Below are 22,160 nucleotides of genomic sequence, written 5' to 3' on the forward strand. Positions count from 1 at the left end.
TATATATATATATATATGTATGTATTTTTGAGGATGCTAAGCCTCGAGTGAATAATAATAATAATAATAATAATATTCCCTTTATTAGTCCCACAACGGGGAAATTCGAGATTCGAACCCAGGCCTCCTGGGGAGACTGGGTCCTGAACGCGGCGCCTTAGACCACTCGGCCATCCTGGCAGCCGAATCTAACGTGTTACCATTTGTATGCGTTGCTTCATCTATTATTTGCGTGAAACCAAACATCAATTATTGTCCGAAACGCCACGGTAAGTGGTTCCAACGGGAGATTCATATGAATGTTGAAGCTGCCCATGATAAGTATATTATCCGCATGAGTTACTAAATCAGCTACAAATTAAGAAAATTCCTCTAAAAAGCCAGAGTAAGAGCCAGGCGCACGGTAAAGAACGGCAAGATAAAACGGCAGCGCGGCTGTGGATCGCATGATGAGAACTTCAAATGTTTTAAAGGAATTGCTTGGACGAGGACTACGTTTTAGATTAGATTCGGAAATGAGGGCTACACCCCCGCCTTTCTTTTGAGGGCGCGCAACATGAGAGCTCACGAAGTTTGGAGGCGGAGCCTCATTTAGCGGTAAAAACTGATTCGGTTTTAACCAGGTCTCGCAAAGACCTAACATGTTAAGATTATGATCTCTAATAAGGTCATTAACTAACAAGGCTTTCGATGAAAGCGATCTAATATTTAAAAAAACGAGTTTCAATAAAATAGGTCTATCTAAGTTATTCCACGCAACAGGACTCCTGGTCATAATATTAAGGAGATTGCCTTGCCTAGGTCCCGGATTGTACCTCGAGCAACTATAAACCTGGCGAGAATTTCCGACGGTCGGAATCCGATTGTTATTTCCCAGCTTTCGAGTGCTATTATTGGGAGAGAACGGCTCGTCGTCGATAAAACCGACCGACGAGGAATGCTTAGACCCATCATGTAGTGCCACCTCAATAGAAATTATATCAGTATGTGATGTAAGCAGCTTTTTTTTTTCAACATAGAAAACTGCGGCTTATAACTTACTGCAGCTTGTATATCGTTTCCCCTCCACCCCTCTCAATAGAGTTGCTGCGGCTTATATACTGGTGCGTCTTATAGTTCGGAAAAATACCGTATATTCATTGTTTTACACTCTCAAATATACGATAAAGGGTTGTTTTAATTTTAGATTCCTGGCGTTATGTGTTGCAAATATTCCTCATGCACTATAAACCCATGTGTACTATGTAGGGGGCAGTGATGATACATGGACAGACTCAGAGGAGGTTCCAGAGGATGACTGTGGAGTCAGGTAATCAAGCACAGTGTTTATAATCGGAAACCAAGGTTGTCATGCGTGTGGCTTGTATCACTTGTGCACAATAATTCAGCTTCGAGACTTATTGTTTCTCTCGTCTCTTCTCAGAAATGGGGACTCCCGGCTTTTTGACAAGGTCAGAGGCCACGACATTAAGCTCCTCCGGTACCTGTCAGTTCGCTACATCTGCGACCTTATGGTGGAGAACAAGAAGGTTAAGTTTGGCTTGAAGTAAGAATATATCAATACATAAGTGTCTTTGTTTGTGTGTGAGTGTGTGTGTTGTGTATATCTTTCTATCTAGCTAGCTATCGATCAATCTCTCTCTCTCTCTCTCTCTATACATATATATATATAAGGGATGCAACGATACGTGTATCTGTACTGAATCGTTCAATACAGTGGTCACGGTTCGGTGCGCACTGGATCGAACAATACGCAAAATGCTATGATGATGTGGAGCAGCGCTGTCTACTCCGCCTTTTTATATGCAGCATTGGCGAGCGCAGAGCAGACCCATTCACTTTACGTTACTGCCCCTCCCACATTCATTTTGGCCCAAGATGCATGGGAAGCTCGCTACCGGTTGAAACATGGTTACAAGCATACCTGAAGTGGAAGTAGCTCCACCAAACTTCACCTCTAGCGTTTGGAAGTAATTTAGTTTTCAAGTATGCACCATACGGAAAGTGTGTTGTGGACTACAACTTCAACAGTAGGTAGGATGTGTCACACAACTCTTTAAGTACGTCGGTGGAAGTACAACAAACATGGTAACATTTTTACGCCGACATCACTTCGATGTGAAAATGAGTGGAACGTCATAAGGTTCCTGCGCGGACCGATTTCACCAATACTGCAATTCCTCATTTGTACAACAAGACGAGAGTCAAATTAGCAACGGCTTTGTCAAAAACCCCCGCTGCGTGAGCTGACTGTTATGGCACTTTACGTCACTGCCGAGTGGGACAAAAACAGAAATCTAAAAGAAGTTGCGGAGGATAGAAATGAGTGCGCCCAAACGCAACTACACTTGTTTTATTTTATTGATTTATTTTAAAATGTTTTTGAGTTGTACAATGCACGCCAATACATCTTTATTTGAATACAAAGTACAGTGGTTTAAAAAAATAATTTAAGGGATAAAGTGTTTATTTTCTGCCTATACTAAAAATACAGTCAAGCACCCACGATGATACACTCCTGTATTTGGATGATTAAAATTTTAAAAATGATGTTTCAAATTATACAATATTAAGGAAGATTATTGTATAAATATATAGTCGACTGATTAATATGAATTGCAGAAAAATATTTTTAATTTCATATGTAAAATAAATTAAGATTATATAATAAATAGTTTTTACATAACGTTTATAGCCTATATAGTTCCACCTTAACTTTTTTTTATATGTTGCTAAGTACGCACAGCAGAAAACGAATCCGGTGTTGCTAAAATAGATTTCATTAAATGGAAAAATGTGTGCTTTTGAGTTTAATTAAATGTATGTAGCTTCAATAAACTATAAATTGAAAAAAAAAGTGTATCAAAAAATATTGAACCGTGTAACTAATGTGTGTGTGTGTGTGTATATATATATATATATTCAATATCTATCATATACTATTGAAAATAAAAGGAAAAAAAGGGCTGAATTCTAATTTGTTTTATTTTAAATGTAACATTTAACCTTCAAAATAAGGTCACCGTAACGAGATAAAAGTCAAACACTTTTCAGTTTGATTAAATACATTCTTACTTAAACAACATTTGAAAAGTACTTTGTAAACAACTGTAATATCTTCTCTCATCAACAATGTAATTAAACGTGGAACAAATTATTGGGAAATGTGCGTACAGTGCAAACTAAATATTTTGTAAACGGATAAATCAGAGCAAACTTAAGGTTGTCTGAACATTTGTAATGTGAAACAAATATGTTGTACCGTCATTTATAGAAAAAAATATAAGAAATAAGAAAAGAAAATACTTATTACAATTAGAGATGGAAATCTTTGGGCGCTTCATTTTGGGGCGCATCTTTAATTGATCTGTTTTGATGCACTTTTTTAAAACACAATTTTTTGTCTCATTGAGTAAAGATTCACATAATTTGTAAGAAGACACAAAAGATTAATTAATTCCCATTATATTTTATTAAACTGATGGAAATGTTTGTAAACTGTAAAGTTTCAAGGCTCATGCAATGTTGCTGCAATGTTATAATCAATAACCATTGCCCAAAAATTGCGATACCAAAATAAACGGAATTTTGTAAAAAAAAATAAATAAATAAATTTTAAAAAATCTGTTTCGGCTCTTTAACAACATTAGTCAGTTGTCCACGCCTCACATGCAACTCCGTTCGCTTTTGCCTTTGACAACACGGCTATGACTTATGTTTTGATTTGGTTGTTGAGTGTCGGCATCTCCGCGTCGGTAAAATAACGTTGGAATTGTATGGCGTGCCTGGGCTTCTATGTATGCAATATAGCTCGAAATCGCTCGTTTTCCACGCCAGAATAGCGACGTCAAAGTCAAGTCAATTTTATTTATATAGCCCTAAATCACAGACAGTCTCAAAGGGCTTTACACAATGTTGGAATTTAATTTTAAACTTAATTTTAAATCAACGCAAACTCAAATTAGCAATCTGACTCCAATTTGTGACTTTACCCAACTCTCACTCATCCAACAATATGCGCGCTCGTTCTGCAATAGAAAGGTATCAGGAAGCCGGCATTTTCACGCACGAGTGGATTTATTCCTAACACATAACACTACTACATGCACTTGGGTCTCGGGTCCCTCTCAATACAACTCTGTACGCCTCTCTTGCCACCAGCAGACGTACTCTACATCCGAGTTGCCCAGTAACGATTCATACTATACAATATGCAAATGGCACAGCAACAAAGCCATCCTGGCATGATTCTATTGGCTATGTGTATCCTGCAGTTAACTTTAGCTTGCTCTTATTGGTCTTTCTTCCCCCGCCGAATCCCGTGTCTCCTCCTGCGTGTGATCTTTTGATGGCTGCTCCTTCATCCACTGCCCCCCGAGTCATCTCGTCTCGCTCAGCACCGTCTGCTTCTAAAACATTCCATTCTTGCACATTCCTGCACCCCACACACCGTTCCGCTCCACCAGTCACACACAGGATGCAGCAACATCTAATGATCTACACCAAGCTCAAATTCCTATATTCCTTTAATAGTCAAATGTATGAAATCCTTTAAGTGTAACGGAAGTTTGGACCATGCTAATGACAAGACCCTCAGGAGATGACTGCAGGAAGATTGGATCAAGGCTGCAACAAAGGAGGTGTGAACAAGACACCTCTGAAACAATGGACTTTCATGCCGGGACAACAAAAGTCATGCTGGTGGCTCCTATCAATCTACCCTTTGCTCTGTGTTTAGATCATGACTGCCATGATTACATTATCCTTTAATAACCACAATCAACATCCACTGATCTTAACCCCCAGGAGGGCAAGGAAAAACTCAAAACCCCATTGGGGGAAAAGATAGAAACCTTGAGAAGGGACCACAGATGGGTGAATCCCCCTTCCAGGATGACCAGGCTGCTTTGGATGCCAAGTGGGCAACATCTGACACATACAATGATGCTATACAATGTTAGATGATATAATGTGACAGTCAATTAAATGAAGTGCTGCAGGAAGATGGCTTAATGAAGATGACGTAATCTCCATGGCAGCATATCCGAGGATGAGCTTTCGATCTTGTACCAGTCAGTTGGTGTAAATTCAAAACAGCCACTTCTAAGTGAATCACCATCACCTAATTCCCAAGCCGGGGAATTGGGAACAGAAAAAAAAGAACAGAAATAGTAAAAAGGCCAACAAGTAGTTCAACGAAGTGCTGAAATATAAGGAAATCAGAAGAGGCGCTGCATGAAGACTACTTCGGCAGAGCAGGTCCCTCAGTGCCGTAATCTTCATTGCAGGTCACCATCACCTAATTCCCAAGCAGGGGAAGAGGGGGCAAAAAAGAGAAGAAGCAGCAGTAAACAGGCCAACAAATAATTCAAGTAGATGCTAAAGTATATAAATAAATTGATCAAATGTTGCGCTGCAGGAAGACGACATCACTGGAACAGGTGCATGACCAGTTGATCAATGCCTTAAACTTCCTAGTGGGTCACCGTCACCAAATCCCACAGCCGGGCGAAAAGGGGGCAGAAAAGAGAGGAAAAGAGGAAAAAAAGCGGCAGTGAACAGGGCAACAAATAGTTCAACTAATTTATAGCAATCACGCGGATTCGTTATATCCAATGGTATAATTGCGTATCATCAGCATAACAATGAAAACTAATGTTATATTTCCGTATAATATCACCAGGCGGTAGCATGTAGATGCTAAACAATAGAGGTCCAAGTACCAATCCCTGCGGAACTCCACATGTGATCTTACAAAGATCAGAAGTCGCATTGCCATGAATTACACGGTGCGTCCTCTCCGACAGATACGAATTAAACCAAGAAAGCGCTGAACCTGAAATGCCAACACACGTTTCAAGGCGCTTTAATAATGTGTTATGATCAAGGGTGTCAAACGCGGCGCTAAGATCGAGTAAGAGTAATATTGATGAGGTGTCGGCGTCCATAGCTATGAGAAGATCATTAGTAACTTTAGCAAGGGCCGTCTCAGTAGAGTGGTCGGCTCTAAAACCTGATTGGAAAGGTTCAAATTGATTATTAGCAGTCATATATTCATTAAGTTGTTGCGCTACGACTTTTTCAAGAATTTTTGCAATAAACAGAAGATTTGAAACCGGCCTATAGTTGTTGAGACTCTCTGGGTCGAGGTTTGGTTGCTTAAGTAGCGGTCGGATAACGGCGGTCCTAAAAGCTGCTGGTACTATACCCGTGGTAAGTGATAGATTAATTATATTTAAAACAGACGGTCCTAGGGTCGTAAACAGTTCTTTAATTAGTTTGCCAGGAAGCGGATCGAGCACACAAGTTGTCGGTTTTGCCACACTAACCAATTTTGTTAGGCTTTCAAGAGATATTTTTTTAAATTGACATAAGGTTATCGGACAGTTTTCAGCCCTAATGTCCCTATTAACACCATTTATTGCGGAATTCAACGGAATTTTAAGAACAGTGTCTTTAATCTCATCACGAATACACTCAATCTTCTGAGTAAAGAATTGCATAAAATCGTGAGCTGAATAGGAAGAGCTATCCGAGGTTGGTTGCTGTTGCGTTAGCATTGATACGGTATCAAATAAATATTTAGTTTTTTTTTTATGTAAGACAATTAATCTAGAGTAACAATTAGTTTTGGCTAGATTGAGCACTTCCTTGTATATTAGTAAACTATCGCACCATGCCTGACGGAAGACCTCAAGTTTGGTCGCACGCCATTTGCGCTCAAGCTTCCTGCAAGACCCTTTCAGTATGCGCGTTTCCTCTGTAAACCACGGAGTAAGCCTCTTTGGATGAGTTTTAGTTTTTAAAGGTGCGACGGGGTCAAGCGCATTTAACAAAGCGACATTAAAGTTGTTTGTGAGATCATCAATCGTACCAATATAATTAGGAAACGAAGCAGTTGCTAAAGGGAGTAGCTCAGAGAGCGCAGCGGTGGTTGAGGAGCTAATGTTGCGGCTGCTTTAGCTTTGATTATGGTCAGAACGATGACAATGAGCCAACACTTCAAGTTTGATAAAGTAATGGTCAGATATAGCACTAGTATATGGTAATACAATTATTTTTGAGGATGCTAAGCCTCGGGTTAACACCAAATCTAACGTGTTACCATTTATATGCGTTGCTTCATTTATTATTTGCGTAAAACCAAACATATCAATTATTGTCCGAAACGCCACGGTAAGTGGTTCCGACAGGAGATTCATATGAATGTTGAAGTCGCCCATGATAAGTATATTATCTGCATGAGTTACTAAATCAGCTACAAATTAAGAAAATTCATCTAAAAAGCCTGAGTAAGAGCCAGGCGGACGATAAAGAACGGCAAGATAAAACGGCAGCGCGGCTGTGGATCGCAAAATGAAAACTTCAAATGTTTTAAAGGAATTGCTAGGACGAACACTAAGTTTTAGATTAGATCCGGAAATGAGGGCTACACCCCCGCCTTTCTTTTGAGGGCGCGCAACATGCGAGCTCACGAAGTTTGGAGGCGAAGCCTTATTTAGCGGTAAAAACTGATTCGGTTTTAACCAGGTCTCGCAAAGACCAAACATGTTAAGATTATGGTCTCTAATAAGGTCATTAACTAACAAGGCTTTCGATGAAAGCGATCTAATGTTTAAAAAAACGAGTTTCAATAGGTTTATCTAAGTTATTCCGTGCGACAGGACTCCTGGTCATAATATCAAGGAGATTGCCTTGCCTAGGTCCCGCATTGTACCTCGAGCAACTATAAACGCGGCGAGAATTTCCGACGGTCGGAACACGATAGTTATTTATCCGCTTTCGAGTGCTATTATTGTGAGAGAACCGCTCATCGTCGATAAGACCGACCGAAGAGGAATGCTTAAACCCATCATGTATTGCCACCTCAGTAGAAATTATATCAGTATGTGATGCAACAGCGTATGGTGTGTAGCGCTCAAATCTAGAAGAAAAGCTATGTGTGTTGTCTAAGTCTAGCATAGTGCTAGTTAGCTTTAGCCTTGGTAATAATTCTCAAATGACCTTCGAAATTCGCTTCGCCTTTTCCAATGATGCTGGAAGTTTTTGAATTGCTTTCTTGATTGTTCTCTTATCGGCCGCGCCTTTTTTAGCGGATTCCACTCCTTCGGGTGGAATCGACTTACATGACAACTCATGTTTGTTGTGTTACCAAAGTATTTTATTTTAGCGTGACACCGCTTACATATAACATGGCATTTGTCCAGTTCTCTTCCACTGTCAACATTGTCGAAATCAAAGTGATTCCATAAATCTGCTTTTAAATATAGAGCATATGGGGCCATTATTGTTCTGTATTGAAAATTTATAAATGCGTGATTGAAGTCACAAACGTCTGACAAAAATCCGCAAATGTGTACATTGATTTGTATGTGCCAACACATGGTTAAATGCGTACAGAAATACTTAATCGGGCGATCTGTAAACACTGGGCCTCTTGTGTGACTTTTGCTACAGTACTGCCGTCGAGAAGTGCGTATCTGGGGACTTGTGTGTGGCTCCATTGCTACATTTTCAGACCACAAGGGGGCGCTTGTCGATATCGAATTATTAGCCCAGCCCTAGTATATATATGTATATATACTTATATATATGTATATATGTATGTATATATATATATATATATACATATATATATATATTTACATATATGTGTATATATATGTATACGTATATAGAATCATTTTGCCCATGTCGGTAAATTCGGTGTCTAAAAAAAAAAAAAAAGAGAGAAAAAATCTTTTCTGTCTGCGGCGATGTTCATGCCTCTTTAAGACAGCTACAGCGCACGTAGTCACGTGACTCATGCACTGTAGAAGAATGTAAACAGAAGACCTGTTCGTAGCTGTCGATTCAAATCCTGAAGCGGCTGACACGGCTGCAGTCGAAGTAACGTTAGTTGAAATTGTTCCTGTCTCGCTTGTCCCGAAAAGAAATTCGACATCTGTCGTTTGGAAATGTTTTGGGTTCCATAAAGACGATGTTTGAGCAAAAGAACATGTACTACAAAGTGCGTCGTAAGCACCTGAAACAGCGCGTCCAACCTTTTCTTTTTCACCACCCGCAACACAACCATGCTGTTGACTTGGAGCTTGTGCTTAAAGTTCAAAGTGAGGAGCAAGGTTGGACAAGTGACAACAGCCCACCAACGGAGGCTACACCATAGGAGAGAACGTCTCAGTGGTGGACGCAATAGCCTAGCACATAGCTAAAGATAGAGCACCTCTAGTTACAGTGGAGCGCACAGGATTTAAACGGCTCATGAACGTAGCCGACAAGAGGTACGAAAATATTTGCCGCAAACAGCACTTCCCGATATGGACAACATCGGGACGGGAGCTTAGACATGTCAAGCATTTTGCATCCACATCCGACTTGTGGTCGAGTCGCAACATGGATCCCTGTTTGAGCCTGAATGTACATTTTCCTGATGAAGCACACTTGTTTATTTGGCATTGGCATTCCATTGACATTTTTTCCATTCTATTTAGCATTTTGTTTACAGGCGACTAGCTCCTTTGCACATGGCATTATTTATATTGTTTACAAGATACCTTTACACAAATCTAGGCCTTTGCAAATGGCATTACAGCATCTCGGAACAATCTATTTGCAGGAAAAGATTTTGTGAGAGGTACCCTTTTTCTCCTGTTCTTTGTGGCATTGTTCAAGTCATGCAAAGCAAGCTATTTTGAATGTTTATTCAAATGATTTTTGTACTTTTATTTTTCTTGAAAGTAATGTGTACCAGTTTGTCAATAAAAAAAAGCAGTGAATATGCATTTCCTGCATTTATTTTGATTTTGTATATATATATATATATATATATGTATATATATATATATTTACACATATATATATATATGTGTGTGTGTGTATATATATATATATATATATATATATATATATATATATATATATATCTGTGTGTGTATGTGTGCGTGTGCGTTTGTATTGTTGGAATTATTCAACAAATAGATGCAAATTACTAGGTAATAAAACCCTTAGTTAACTAAATGCAAAAATCCGTACTCAATGCGTGTTTGTTTTTTATATTCAAGAAAGAAGATGTTAAATGAAGACTCATAACTGATCCAAGTTTTGTTCCGATAGTTTCTTAAAATCTCTGGATTTCAGGAAATAGTGCAAGTCAGATATATGGGCGGCTTTTTCTTATCCTCACGAGGAACTGTACCCGAGCGAGTACAGTTGGAAAAATCACATCTAAAAATGCCATCTTAACATTTATTGCCTTTTTGTGCTGATATTAATGATTGACATTCTGTCACGTAAATGCTAAAGCTAACACGATTAACACAATAAAATCCTTCAGTATCAGTATCTATGTGAATAGGAAATAGTATAGATAAATTATAATGCACACATAGATAGAAGCCGAGTTTAGGTTAAAAGTGAATTCATGCGCAAAGATGTTTTGTTCTAGGGAGATTTGACCTGACTCGTGGTTATGTAAAAAAATGTTGAATGCTTTTTTTTTTGTTTGTTTGAATACGTGTTTCAACAAATCATTTTTTTTCACGAATTGTAAGTATTAATGAAAAATAAAGACTTGTATAAGGAAGCGGATCCAATAACGCAGTGCTCCATAAAATTCAATTTTGCTTGCCCTGAAAGTAATCTTTGTTTCTTTTGTTGCCAGTGTGACATCCTCTGAGAAGGCTGATAAAGCCCAACGCTACGCAGACTTCACTTTGCTCTCTGTGCCTTACCCTGGTAAAGAAGCATCGAAAGTCTTTTTTTTTTCACTGTAAAAGTGTGCCTGCTTGATTTATTTTAGGCTGGATTTCCAATTCTGATTATTAGGACCCAAGCAGCGAATGCTGCAAAGTCCCTATTGTTTTAGTTTTTCTTTTCTTATTGTTATTATTAGGGCCGGATCAGCGACCTCTGCGAGGTCCCTATTGTTTTTGTTTATTGTTATTATTATTATTATTATTATTATTAAAGGGTGCATCTGATTGCCTAAACATTTCGGCTCAAAATCCTCGGACAAAATCTGGGTAAAAAATTGTTAGGTTCTGAAATACTGTATGACGGTGGCGGAGCTTCAAAATTTTTGTTTAATATTTCCTTCACCTCAATGGACAAAATGCTTAATAACTCGCATGCACATGCTGCTGAAATTCCAAAACATCACTTGTCCATAAAGAGTCGGGACCCAAAGACATCTATATGTTTAGATTCTGATATAAACATTGCGCCACCTAGTGGTGACTAAAACACATTTTTAGATTTTAACGTACTATACTGAGCCCTATATATATATATACATATGTGTATATATATATATATATATATATATATGTATGTATATATGTATGTATGTATATATATATATATATATATATGTATGTATGTATGTATATATATATATATGACACCTGTGAATGTGTAAAAATGGGCAGAACCTGTACTTTAATGTACTTACTCATACCTCACTTCCTGCACATATTAAAGCATGCGTACCAAAGGTTTTATGTCCATCTGAGGGTGCTAACACGTGCCTCCCAATATTCGTAACCATCGGTCAATTTTACAGGAGCATAGCTTTGATGTTTACCTGAGGAACAACTATAGGGGGCAATGTAGACCTATTTTTTAATGTTAGTGAATCGTGACTATAAAATATAAAAATTTTCGCCACTCACAATGGTTGTTCAAAGTTTGGTGAGCTTTTGCGTATGTTTCTTCCTAAGAAATGTGAGAAAAGGAATTCTTAAACTCAGTTGGATTCTCTGCCCCCGTCATATAGTCCCCTCTTGCTGTCCCAAGTGTTGAGATTGTACAACCCAAATTTGAAGTCAATCGGGTTGACTCTTTAGGTCGACGGGACAAAAGTATGACCCCTGAAAATATGCAAAATTGGGCCAAAATTGTATTTTCAAATACTCATAACTGACTTCCTGTCCAAGTTAGGGCATGGGTACCAAAGGATTTTTGTACATCTGAGGGTCCTGCCCGTGCATCCCAATGTACGTATCCATAGGTCAAACTTACCTCGGCAAGGCTTTTATGAACCTCCGATGAACCACTCTAGGGGGCACTGCAGACTTTTTTTTCCTTTTTTTTTTTTTTGATATTTGTGTATCAGAACAACAAAATATACATTTTTCATCAGGCCTGATGTTTGTGCAAAGTTTGGTGAGTTTGCGTTCACGTAGCTGCTTGGGCCGTAACTATTAATAAGAAGAATTACTACGAAAATAATAGGGACCTCACAGCAGTCAATTCTCGGGCCTAAATACCAATTTCTACAAAAACAATAAGGACCTTGCAACTGTCATTGCTTGGGTCTGTATAAGAATTTCTACGAAAACAATAGAGACCTTGTAACGGTCGCTGTTCGGGCCCTAATAATACAAGTATTAAACACTCAATACAATACATTTTCGTTGTCTTGGACTGGCTCTTACCCCTCAGCATTCAATACCCCTAAATTACTCCACAAGCCATTGTTGACAATTATTTAACTTTCTCAATGTTGATGTAGTTTTACTTTGTTTGGAAGCGGCCTGATTCTGATCTTTGATTGTTTACTGTTTTTTTTTCTCTCATGATGCCGCACTGAGCACTATCACAAGGATGCATCAAGTCTGAATGACAGTATGTCACATGAATAATGAAGAGTAAATCCTGCTAAATCACTCACTTTTTTTGCGGAAGGATGTGAGTTTTTTAAGGACTACAAAGAGAGAGACTACACGGCTGAGGGACTTGTGTTCAATTGGAATCAGGTACTTATTATTAGTAATTCATATGAATAAGTTATGATTGTAGTTAGCTTTGTGATATTAGGAATATATTTTAGACCAACTTGTCATCCTTAATATTTACCGACAGGACCATGTGGATGCTCCCTTGACAATCCCTGCGTGCTTTACCAAGAACCTGAACATTGACTGGAATCAGTACCAGGTACTTAACCTATATGAGCAAACAGTCGTCTAACATGGAGCCTAACCATTATTGTTTGTTTGGGGCAAAAAAATAATAATAATACAGATAAATGAAATTAGACCATTGATATGCAGACAATATATATGGTACATAAACCCTAATATCATACCCAAAATATGATTCACGACAAAGAAACAGTTCACTATATTTTACAAAATGTAAGAAATATTACTCGCTATCGAAAGCTCCATCTGCCACCTAGTATTTGCAAAACAAACGTAAATGCTAAAGAATACAGTCGAAAGTGGGGGGAAAAGGTTGACTCCAAACAATGTACAATATGTTATTAGACTTAAATCAGCAGTGCATAACTGTTTTGGTTTTTTTTTGCACATTTTTCTCCTGCTGTCCTGGTGCTGATGACTTGGACTAAATGGAATCAGCCAGGGATGCACCGTCTGGTCATTAATGCTGATAGTGAGCCACAAGCACACTTACAAATAATGACTAACTAGGAGTTAATGTTTTTATCAACAGTGCCAAGATGCAGCTCCACATTTCCCTTCGGTGTTGCTATAGTATGCTGATAGATGGGGGGAAGCGGGGGGGGAAGCCCTCCTCTGTATGCAAGTCCTTGGCTTACTTGGGCCTACAATCATTTTGAGACTTTTTTATTAACTTTAGAGTACATAAGAAAAATTGGAAGATAAGGGCAACCCCCTAAATTGATAGTTTTGAGGCAAATCGCGCCATTGTATGCACAAGCACCTATTCGACAGGTGTGCGTATGGATGGCTGGCTTTACATCAGCTGTTAGGCTCCTTAAACAATGAAGGCGGTCACAATTTTTGCAATAGTGGACCACATAGTACAGTGGACCCCCACATTCTTGGATTTGCCTAGTGCCACATTTTTTATGAAATATTTTTTTTCAAATTTTATTTAATATTTTATTCTTCGAGCGAGAGGGAAGCCTACTGTTTTTCATGGAAAACACAGATTGGTGGGTTCAAGAATTTAGGGGTTTAAATTTATTTCTTCATTTTTTTTTTTCTTATTTTCAATGCAATTGAGGTTATTTGGAGAATTTCCCAATTCACTATCCCTTTATCCCCCTTAAATTGCGTGGGTGCACTGTAGTATGCGCTCTAAAACTTGGGTTAAACAATGCAGTTCTCAAGCTGTTTGTCTCGGCGAAATGTGCTGCACGTCGTCTTTGTGTGTATGTGAGGTGGAGGGGCCGCACCGCATTGCGCAAGACACAGCAGCAGCGCGTCAAAATCACAGCGCATCAAAAAATTAACCTATTGGTTACATATTGACCATTGTCGATTTATCGGTGATGCGCTATAATCAACCCGCCGATAAATCTGTCATGCAGTCGTGCTAAACCTCTATTTGACCTCCCTCCCTCCAACTAATTGTAGACCCTTAATACAAAATCTGTTTTGCGTGTTGTCCCCTTATGTGTTTTCAGTCATGGGACCTAGTGGAACAGACGCAGAACTACCTGAAGCTACTTCTGCATATCATTAACAGTGATGGTAGGGAGTTTAATTGTTTTCATGAGAAACAGCTCGACCAAGGTCTTCTAATGAAAATTTTACTGTGTTCCCCCACAATGGTTCATACTATGTGTATTCTTAGGCAACCGTATTTATTGGTTTTCAGAGTATACTTTGTGTGCCTCCGCATGTGGGCAAGTTTATGAATCGTATATTGTTCCATGGCTTCCTGAGCTGTTCTTATCTGCTTATCTTTTTGATGAGCATTCTTCAGAGAGTTTTTTTCAAGCCTATTCCCGGTCACTGCTATGAGAGGGCACCCCATAAAGTTATGGTCTGACTGAGACAAACTTCTTGTGTGCCAGATTTCCTCTCAAAGAGCTACATAGTCACCTGGTCTGTTTGCAAAGGGCGTGAAATATGAAACAATGATTTATACTTTATTTATACTTGTATAATTACTGCATATAGTATTTGTACTGTTTTTTGGCATTGTGAATGTTCGCGATAGTGTGTATGCATGCGCAGTGCAAAGGTTTACTTATCGCTGCTGTCCTTTGAAAAACTTACGTCTATTTTTTATTTCTATTTTTATTTTCACATTATTGGTCCCCCGGGTGCATTATCTAAAGCCAACAGTCTCAAACTTGGGCCTTAAACTGGACAGTGATTTGCATTTGGACCCGCAAATTAGTGCTGTCGTTAAATCCATCTTTTTTCATTTTAGAAAGCTGACAAAGGTAACGCCTTCTCCTTCTCTGAACAGTACTTTGAAACAGTAATTCATGCCTTGGTCACATGTTGACTGGAGTACTGTGCAATAGATTACAACTTTATTTATATAGTTACATTGTATTATTTTGGAGTCAGACAATCCCCCATCAAGCATCTTAGTTTAAAATACTACTGCTCACCTCTTGACTGGTACTCGGAAGAGGGAACATGTAACCCCTACTGTGGCATTGCTTTAGCTCCCTGTACATTTTAGCGAACCAAACCAAGTCTAATTCTGAGTCTTAAGGCAAAGAAAAAAAAATTATTTTGCAATGAGTTTTAAAGCAAGGGTGCTTGCCCAACGTTTAACGGAAGGCCATTCCAAAGAGAGGAACCGGTAACAGAAATAAGCTTGATCCCGCTGAGGCTCCGCTTCTTCCTTCCACTGGTCTGGTGTGTTGACCTGAGGCACCGGGCAGGTACATAGAGGTGAAGGAGCTTAGATAGGTAAGATGGACGGAGACTATTTACAGATTTAAAGACAAATATTAGAATCTTAAAATCAAGTCTAAAATCTGGAGTTGCCAGAATTGGAGTTATGTGCTCCTGATGGACAAGACAGGACAAACGTGGCTCTAAATAGAAATTGTCCCTTTGGCTTAGCATCAGTTGCCGTTTGGTAGAATTTGATCTTGTCTTTTTCAAAATGGTATTTGACCGCAGGGCACAATGTCAAAACATTATTAATTTTCCTTGGCTCTCTCTGGCTTTCACTGCTTTAGTAGTTTGTTCAATGAGACTCTGGTCTCAATAAATATTTCACAAATTTCTGAGTCTTACTTCTATTAGCATACACATTTGCAGTATTGTTTCGGATTAAAAAAAATAAAGTCCTAACATAGGTGGTCATAACACAGTCATTGAACTTCAGAACCAGTGCAGAGTACAATATTATTATTACCAAAACGACCAGTTGTAGAGCTAGGGGATTGAATGAGGGCAGCAGCTTCTGTTCATGGCAATGTACCAGAATATGGTAAAAAAAAAAAAAGAACGTGTGGCCCGACTGGCCTCACAATACGGAGGTCGTGGGTTCGATTCCCGCTCCGGCTTTCCTGTGTGGAGTTTGCATGTTCTCCCCGTGCCTGCGTGGGTTTCCTCCAGGTACTCCGGTTTCCTCCCACATTACAAAAACATGCGTGGCAGGTTGACTGGACTCTCTAAATTGCCCCTAGGTAGGAGTGTGAGCGCAAATGGTTGTTTGACTATGTGTGCCCTGCGATTGGCTGGCAACCAATTCAGGGTGTCCCCCGCCTACGGCTGGGATAGGCTCAATCGTGAGGAGAAGCGGGACAGATAATGGATGGATGGATAATGATGACATGGAAATAAATGTGCTTTAACTTGAATTTTCCTCAACAATCTATTTAAATTTAACATGCTCTTGTTTGCAGATAAGAGTGGCCTTCTTGTGCACTGCATATCGGGCTGGGACCGAACACCCTTGTTTGTTTCTCTCCTCAGGCTGTCTCTTTGGGCAGTAAGTTGATACTTTACACCATCTATTTGACTCTGCCCCACAAATGGTACTTTCCCACTCGCATAATTTTTAAATGGTAGCTTGTTTTATCCTTTTGTCGCAGCTCAGTTGGTCAAGTTTTAGCAGAGTCATTTCACTTATGTTACTGAAAATTCTTTAAATATATGTGCAGCTGGGATAGGCTCCATCATGTCCCCATGTATATACTAGGGCTGCACAATATTGGAAATATTTGGGGAGGCTGCAATGTTCCTTGCGATATTGAAACTACAAAAAAATTCACCAATGACTCAAATAGCTCTGTTTGGGACTTTGCTTTGTTTATTATTCAGCTCTGGGATGGCCACTTTATAGAAATACGTGCGCCACGGCATTTTACACCTTTTGTCTAGCGTGCGGATCATTTTTTTAAACCTCTCTTTCATGACGCCGTAGAGTTGCTTTCACTTTCGCTTTCGCCCCGTGAAGTTATTGCATTCGTGATTTGTGATGCTGTTTGGACTTCTTATCATAAGGTGTTATAATAAAGGTGTCTGTCATTGTTTTTTGAGTAGATGGTTTTACATCGGGTCCCACTAATGCAGTGCTTCTCAATTGTTTCCTGTCATGCCCCCCAACCAAGAAGAAAACTATTTGCGCCCCCCTATCACCAATTTTTTTACATTTCGTACTAATGTACATGTTCTTTGTATATTGATGTTAGATTGTCAATAAAATATCCCTTCACAAAGCAAAATTGATAAAAAAATATAATTTTGAGAACGATTATTGTGAGGATCTCGAAACTCAGTACTGTTGTGCAAATATTGATGAGATGATAAATATTTACTATACATTTTTGTTTTGTTTTTTTTAACTTTATGAACATGAACAAACCAAACAATACGTACACAATATAGAAAAGAGCCAGGGGGATTTTAAACAAAAATTCTATATAAATAACATAAGCAACAGTTTTAATGTTTACTTTACGTTTTTTTTTAAGGTTTACAATACGTTGCGATGACGTCAGCCATTTCCGTGTTCCAGCCTGAGAGCGTCTGCTAAGTTGCTAAGGTAGCCGTCGTATTAATTTATGTTTAGATATGTAATTGTTGCAATACAACATTTATGTTCATAGCTGCTGGCTCTCCGCTCAAACGTGGTTCGAGTCAGACTTATGTTAAAAGTCGAGCATACATCGAAGCAATTCATTTTAGCGCTTAGCACGTTTAGCGCCTCCTTGCTCGCCTCCTCATTTAGCACGCTACTTGTTTGCGGAGTCGTTTATTTGCCATCACGTCGCTTGTTGCTGTTGCTGTGCGCTGAGTTAAATATAGTTCAAATAAAGACCGTTCTGCTGCGGCGCAAGATAACTTTGTGCAGAGCATTTAATAGCGGCGAAAGAAATCACTTCCGGGACAACGAGCGACTGGGCGACACTTTTTTTTAATCGGTACTGCGTGACAGGGCGACGCTTTTTTTTAATCAGTACTGTGTGAACTAGGGGCACAAACAGCTTTGTCGAGCTCAAACTCGCTTTGTCTGAGATCGCCTTTTTCGGTCCCAAAATGAAGCATCGTTCAGCCGTACTACGGCGGGAAAAAAGCATGTTCCCCAGGGTCCCACGCGCCCCCCTTAGCATCGCACCGTGCACCCTCCTACTATTTGAGAATCACTGCACTAATGAGTCTGAACTGGTTATAAAGGGACTCGTAATAGCATTCAAATGGTCGGACAGGTTTGTTGTATTACCTTGTGTTGCATCAACAACGGCGAGGCATTGTCGGCAGAGGGTTTTTTTGTGTTGTTTATTCCTTTTTATGGCCGAAATAATTCCATATTTCGGATTTTGACTTCCTTTTGGGGACTATCTACTGCCGCCGTCGTCTCTTCCATGTCGCCTGTTGGTGTTTTCAGAGAGTGGAGGGGGTGGGGAAGTGGCCAGTGACTGGCAGGGGGGAAGGGGTGATTGAGACAGGCTTTGTAGAGCATACAGTAGCTTGCTGTTTCTATGAAGCTAAACAAATTTTGCGTGCTCTAAGAATAAAAAAAAGACAAAAACATTACATGTCCTACAATGTGACAATCATGCATGCGCACATTGCAATCGTGAAGTTCAAACCGCACATCGTGCGGCCCTAGTATATACACACTTAGATCCCACAACAGATACAAGTGTATGCGAACTGGAGTGGGTCCATTGATGAGCTCACCAGGGGCCGCAGACGGACGAGGACCAGTCCCTCCAGGGTCTTCATCAGATGAGATGTCAGCGCCACTGGTCTGAAGTTGTTGAGCTCCTTCGAATAGGGGGTCTTTGGTACCTGATATGTCGCAGACAAATAAAGTGTCTCGAATCTTATTTGAAGTTGTCTTGACTCAACATAGCCCGTGTAGTGTGACATCATCAATAATTGGTCATTTGACGTCTGGGACGCTTCACGGCGAAAGTCTGGCATGTCAGAAATGTTCTATGTCTTGCCGCTTAGTGTGACATGTCCTATATTGTCCTTCAATTGGTTCTTTGGCGTTGACCAATAGGAAGACATTAAGACAGTGCCCTCCTACTTCTGACGAGAGAATGGACGTGGCGCGCACTCACAATCAAAATGGCAAAAAAAAGGAACGGACAATCGGGAGAAAATACTGGAAAATACAGTATATATGTAGCATTTCAACTAATGCTACGTTTGCTAACTGCAAGGGATGTAGCTCATTAGCAAACATGGTGTCAATAAACAAATTTGTTCTTATTGGAGATTGGACAGTCCATACTGCTCTCTTCCCACCATCCAGGAACACGTTCATAGTCTCTCTTTTTTTATTTATTCATTTATTTATATATTTCTTTATTTTGTGGGCCTTTTCATAGCAGAGAACATGCGCACATGCACACAATGCCTCCATCAACATGACTACACAGCTGCTTGTCTCGCCTAAATTTAGTTATTTGGTCTGACACATTTTACTTAGCTTGTTTTTTACCAATAGGGAAAACAAAGTTTACAAACCCATCTGTGGATTTAGACTGGAGGAAATATAGTCCCAATGTTAAAACACCCAACCATCTAGCTTGTTATGCCCTTTGAACAGTGTCATCACTGGTATTAGCTCAAGCACTGATTTACTTTGATAATGGTTGTTCGTTTATGTGTGCCCGATGTCTGCTGGGATAGGCTCCAGCACGCCCGCGACCCTAATGAGGAGAAGGGGTTCAGATAATGGATGGATGGATGTTCCATTTCAAACACTTCTTCAACAAACACTGTAATGGAAGCTTACAATTTCTGAATATAGAGTAAAATAAACTGTTGGTAAAAAGGTTTGGAGTTGCGTCATCACTGATGATTGTATTTTTTGCAGGATGGTGCGGTACACAGCAGTCTGGAAGCGGCTGAGATCTTATATCTGACCATTGCTTATGACTGGTTCCTGTTTGGGTAATAAATACTAATGACTATTATCTGCATACAGTGGTCATGTAAAATATAAAATAGCATGGGCAAATTTCTGTGTTTGATCAAACCTCATGTCCCTGACTTAAAGGGATCATCCAGCCAGGATTGTCCATTTTCAACCACAAGCTCAATTTACATTTTGTTATCAGGAAAATTATATTAGCTTCCATTTTCAATGTTATTTATTTAATTTTTTTTTTTTTTTTGAGAAATCAATACGAAAGTAAGGAGTTAAAAAAATGCCTCCTGGTATTGAGATATATGGCCATGCCCCCTTCCTCTCCCTCCATGTCTTGGCAGGAGCCATGGGAGGGACCCATGAAAATTTGAAAATACGTCGTTAATAATGTCAAAATAACTGGACCAACCAGCCCCAAAATATATGTGGACAACTTCAACTTAGGCCCTCTTCAACATCTGAAAACATCACAAAACTATTAGACTTTCCATGGCTGACTTAAAAGAGAATGAGGAAATGAGCATCTTATGTGCAATTTCTGAAATGTCTTGTCTATTTTCTTTAATAAGTCACCAAGATATGTAAATTCTTCACCAAGGCTCAACACCTAGCATTGTCATGGAAATCGGGACTCAAAATTGACCCTCCCAAAGCGACCCCTAACTGCAGCGCTGCATTGTGACGCGGCCAAAAAAAAAAAAACACCGTCCATGTTATACAGTATACACCAGTGTGTAGGAGGTTTGACCCACCTGCCAGCGCCAGTCTGTACACAACCAGCCGAGAAGGGGTAAGAAAGTGGCTGGCTATGGTCTATCGTGAGCAGGTTGAAAATTAATGAATGGAGGGAAACACTGCGGGTTGTTGCTGTAACATTTTGACAACTGCACAGCACTTTTATTCATTTTTTCCCCACTCCAGCCAGTCCACACAGCTCATTGTTCCTGGGGCACGTGCCCAATTAAAGTGGCTTGGCGAATCTATGCAATGGCTCAGGGCAACACTAGGTTTCTCGACTAAATAAAGATCAATTTTGGGAAACTTTGTAAACACATGAGCATTGTAAAGTTGCTTTCCATCTGGGTAAGTATTTTTTTTAACTAATTTTCGCAGTCCTTTCTTTTATACATATGAACCCCGCCATTCTTTCTGCGCCAACAATTTGCACATAACCTGATTCTGTCATCTTTGTTTAAAAACTAAAAATGCGTCATCTTCTTTTAATTAATGACGGAATTCCACTTTCAGGTGCGTGTCGCCACCTACTGTATGACTGTGTAGCACTCATGTCCCCACTTTCATAATATAGGCTTCAGTTGAGTTTGTCCCTCTCCCTCAACCCCAAGCTCAATAGCATTCGTCCACTCACACTGCGCTGCTCTTACACACCACATTTCAGACTCTCTCTCTTACTTTCTCTTCCCCCCCATGTGAACTTACCCCCATGCATAACATGTTCCACATTTTCTGGAACACCACACACCTCTCACACATATTAGAATCCATTTTCCCAAGTTCATACATTTTATAATTCAGTCCCATATTATCAATCCTGAGTTGTGTCACCACAGCTTCCTCTTCTCCATTCCTCTCAGTTTCACTGTTACGGTTTTTTAATATTAGATTTCCTAATTCCGGCTACACGGTTGTCGACTGACACGATGGCCTCACAGTGCAGAGTTGCAGGGTTCAATTCCGGCTTCGGCCTTCTTGTGTGGAGTTTGCATGTTCTCCCCATGCCTGTGTGGGTTTTCTCCAGGTACTCTTGTTTCGTCCCACATTCCAAAGTCATAGATGCTAGCTTGATTGAATGATCTAAATTGTCCCAAGGAGTGTGAGCACGGATGGTTGTTTGTGTGCCCTGCAATTGGCTAGTGTGGCAAAGTGATGTTTTAAACAAAAACGAGCAAACAACACCACCTGGGGACTTACACCCCAGGAGTATGAAATAACTAAAATTAAAGGCACGTGGTTCAAATACCCACAGGACAGAAGTGATGACAAAATATTTTTATTAAAACACAAATTATTAAAAACTAACTAAGGACAGGACTTGGGGCTTACCACAAAAGCGGTCAACAAAA

At 39.6% G+C, this 22,160-nt stretch overlaps 1 protein-coding gene across 4 annotated transcripts in view; it reads left to right on the plus strand.

The window, feature by feature from the left end:
- The window catches only part of mtmr14 (myotubularin related protein 14), a 141,260-nt gene that overhangs the window by 32,980 nt on the left and 86,120 nt on the right, over positions 1 to 22,160 (plus strand). For 3 of the 4 annotated variants that reach the window (XR_015845787.1, XM_088308672.1, XM_088308674.1), the window contains 8 exons: positions 1,249 to 1,309; positions 1,424 to 1,546; positions 10,661 to 10,734; positions 12,685 to 12,755; positions 12,862 to 12,936; positions 14,396 to 14,462; positions 16,592 to 16,677; positions 20,023 to 20,099. Coding sequence is in view for 3 of the 4 variants with exons in the window: in XM_088308672.1 (XP_088164798.1) it covers positions 1,249 to 1,309; positions 1,424 to 1,546; positions 10,661 to 10,734; positions 12,685 to 12,755; positions 12,862 to 12,936; positions 14,396 to 14,462; positions 16,592 to 16,677; positions 20,023 to 20,099 (634 nt within the window). In the remaining variant the exon portion in view is untranslated. The remainder of the gene's footprint in view (positions 1 to 1,248; positions 1,310 to 1,423; positions 1,547 to 10,660; positions 10,735 to 12,684; positions 12,756 to 12,861; positions 12,937 to 14,395; positions 14,463 to 16,591; positions 16,678 to 20,022; positions 20,100 to 22,160) is intronic. The other variant, XM_088308673.1, reaches the window with a different exon arrangement.

This window comes from Idiotropiscis lumnitzeri, chromosome 11 (genome assembly GCF_059441095.1).
Source record: "Idiotropiscis lumnitzeri isolate Australia: NSW breed Sydney's pygmy pipehorse chromosome 11, RoL_Ilum_1.0, whole genome shotgun sequence".
In the NCBI taxonomy this organism is placed as follows: Eukaryota; Metazoa; Chordata; class Actinopteri; order Syngnathiformes; family Syngnathidae; genus Idiotropiscis; species Idiotropiscis lumnitzeri.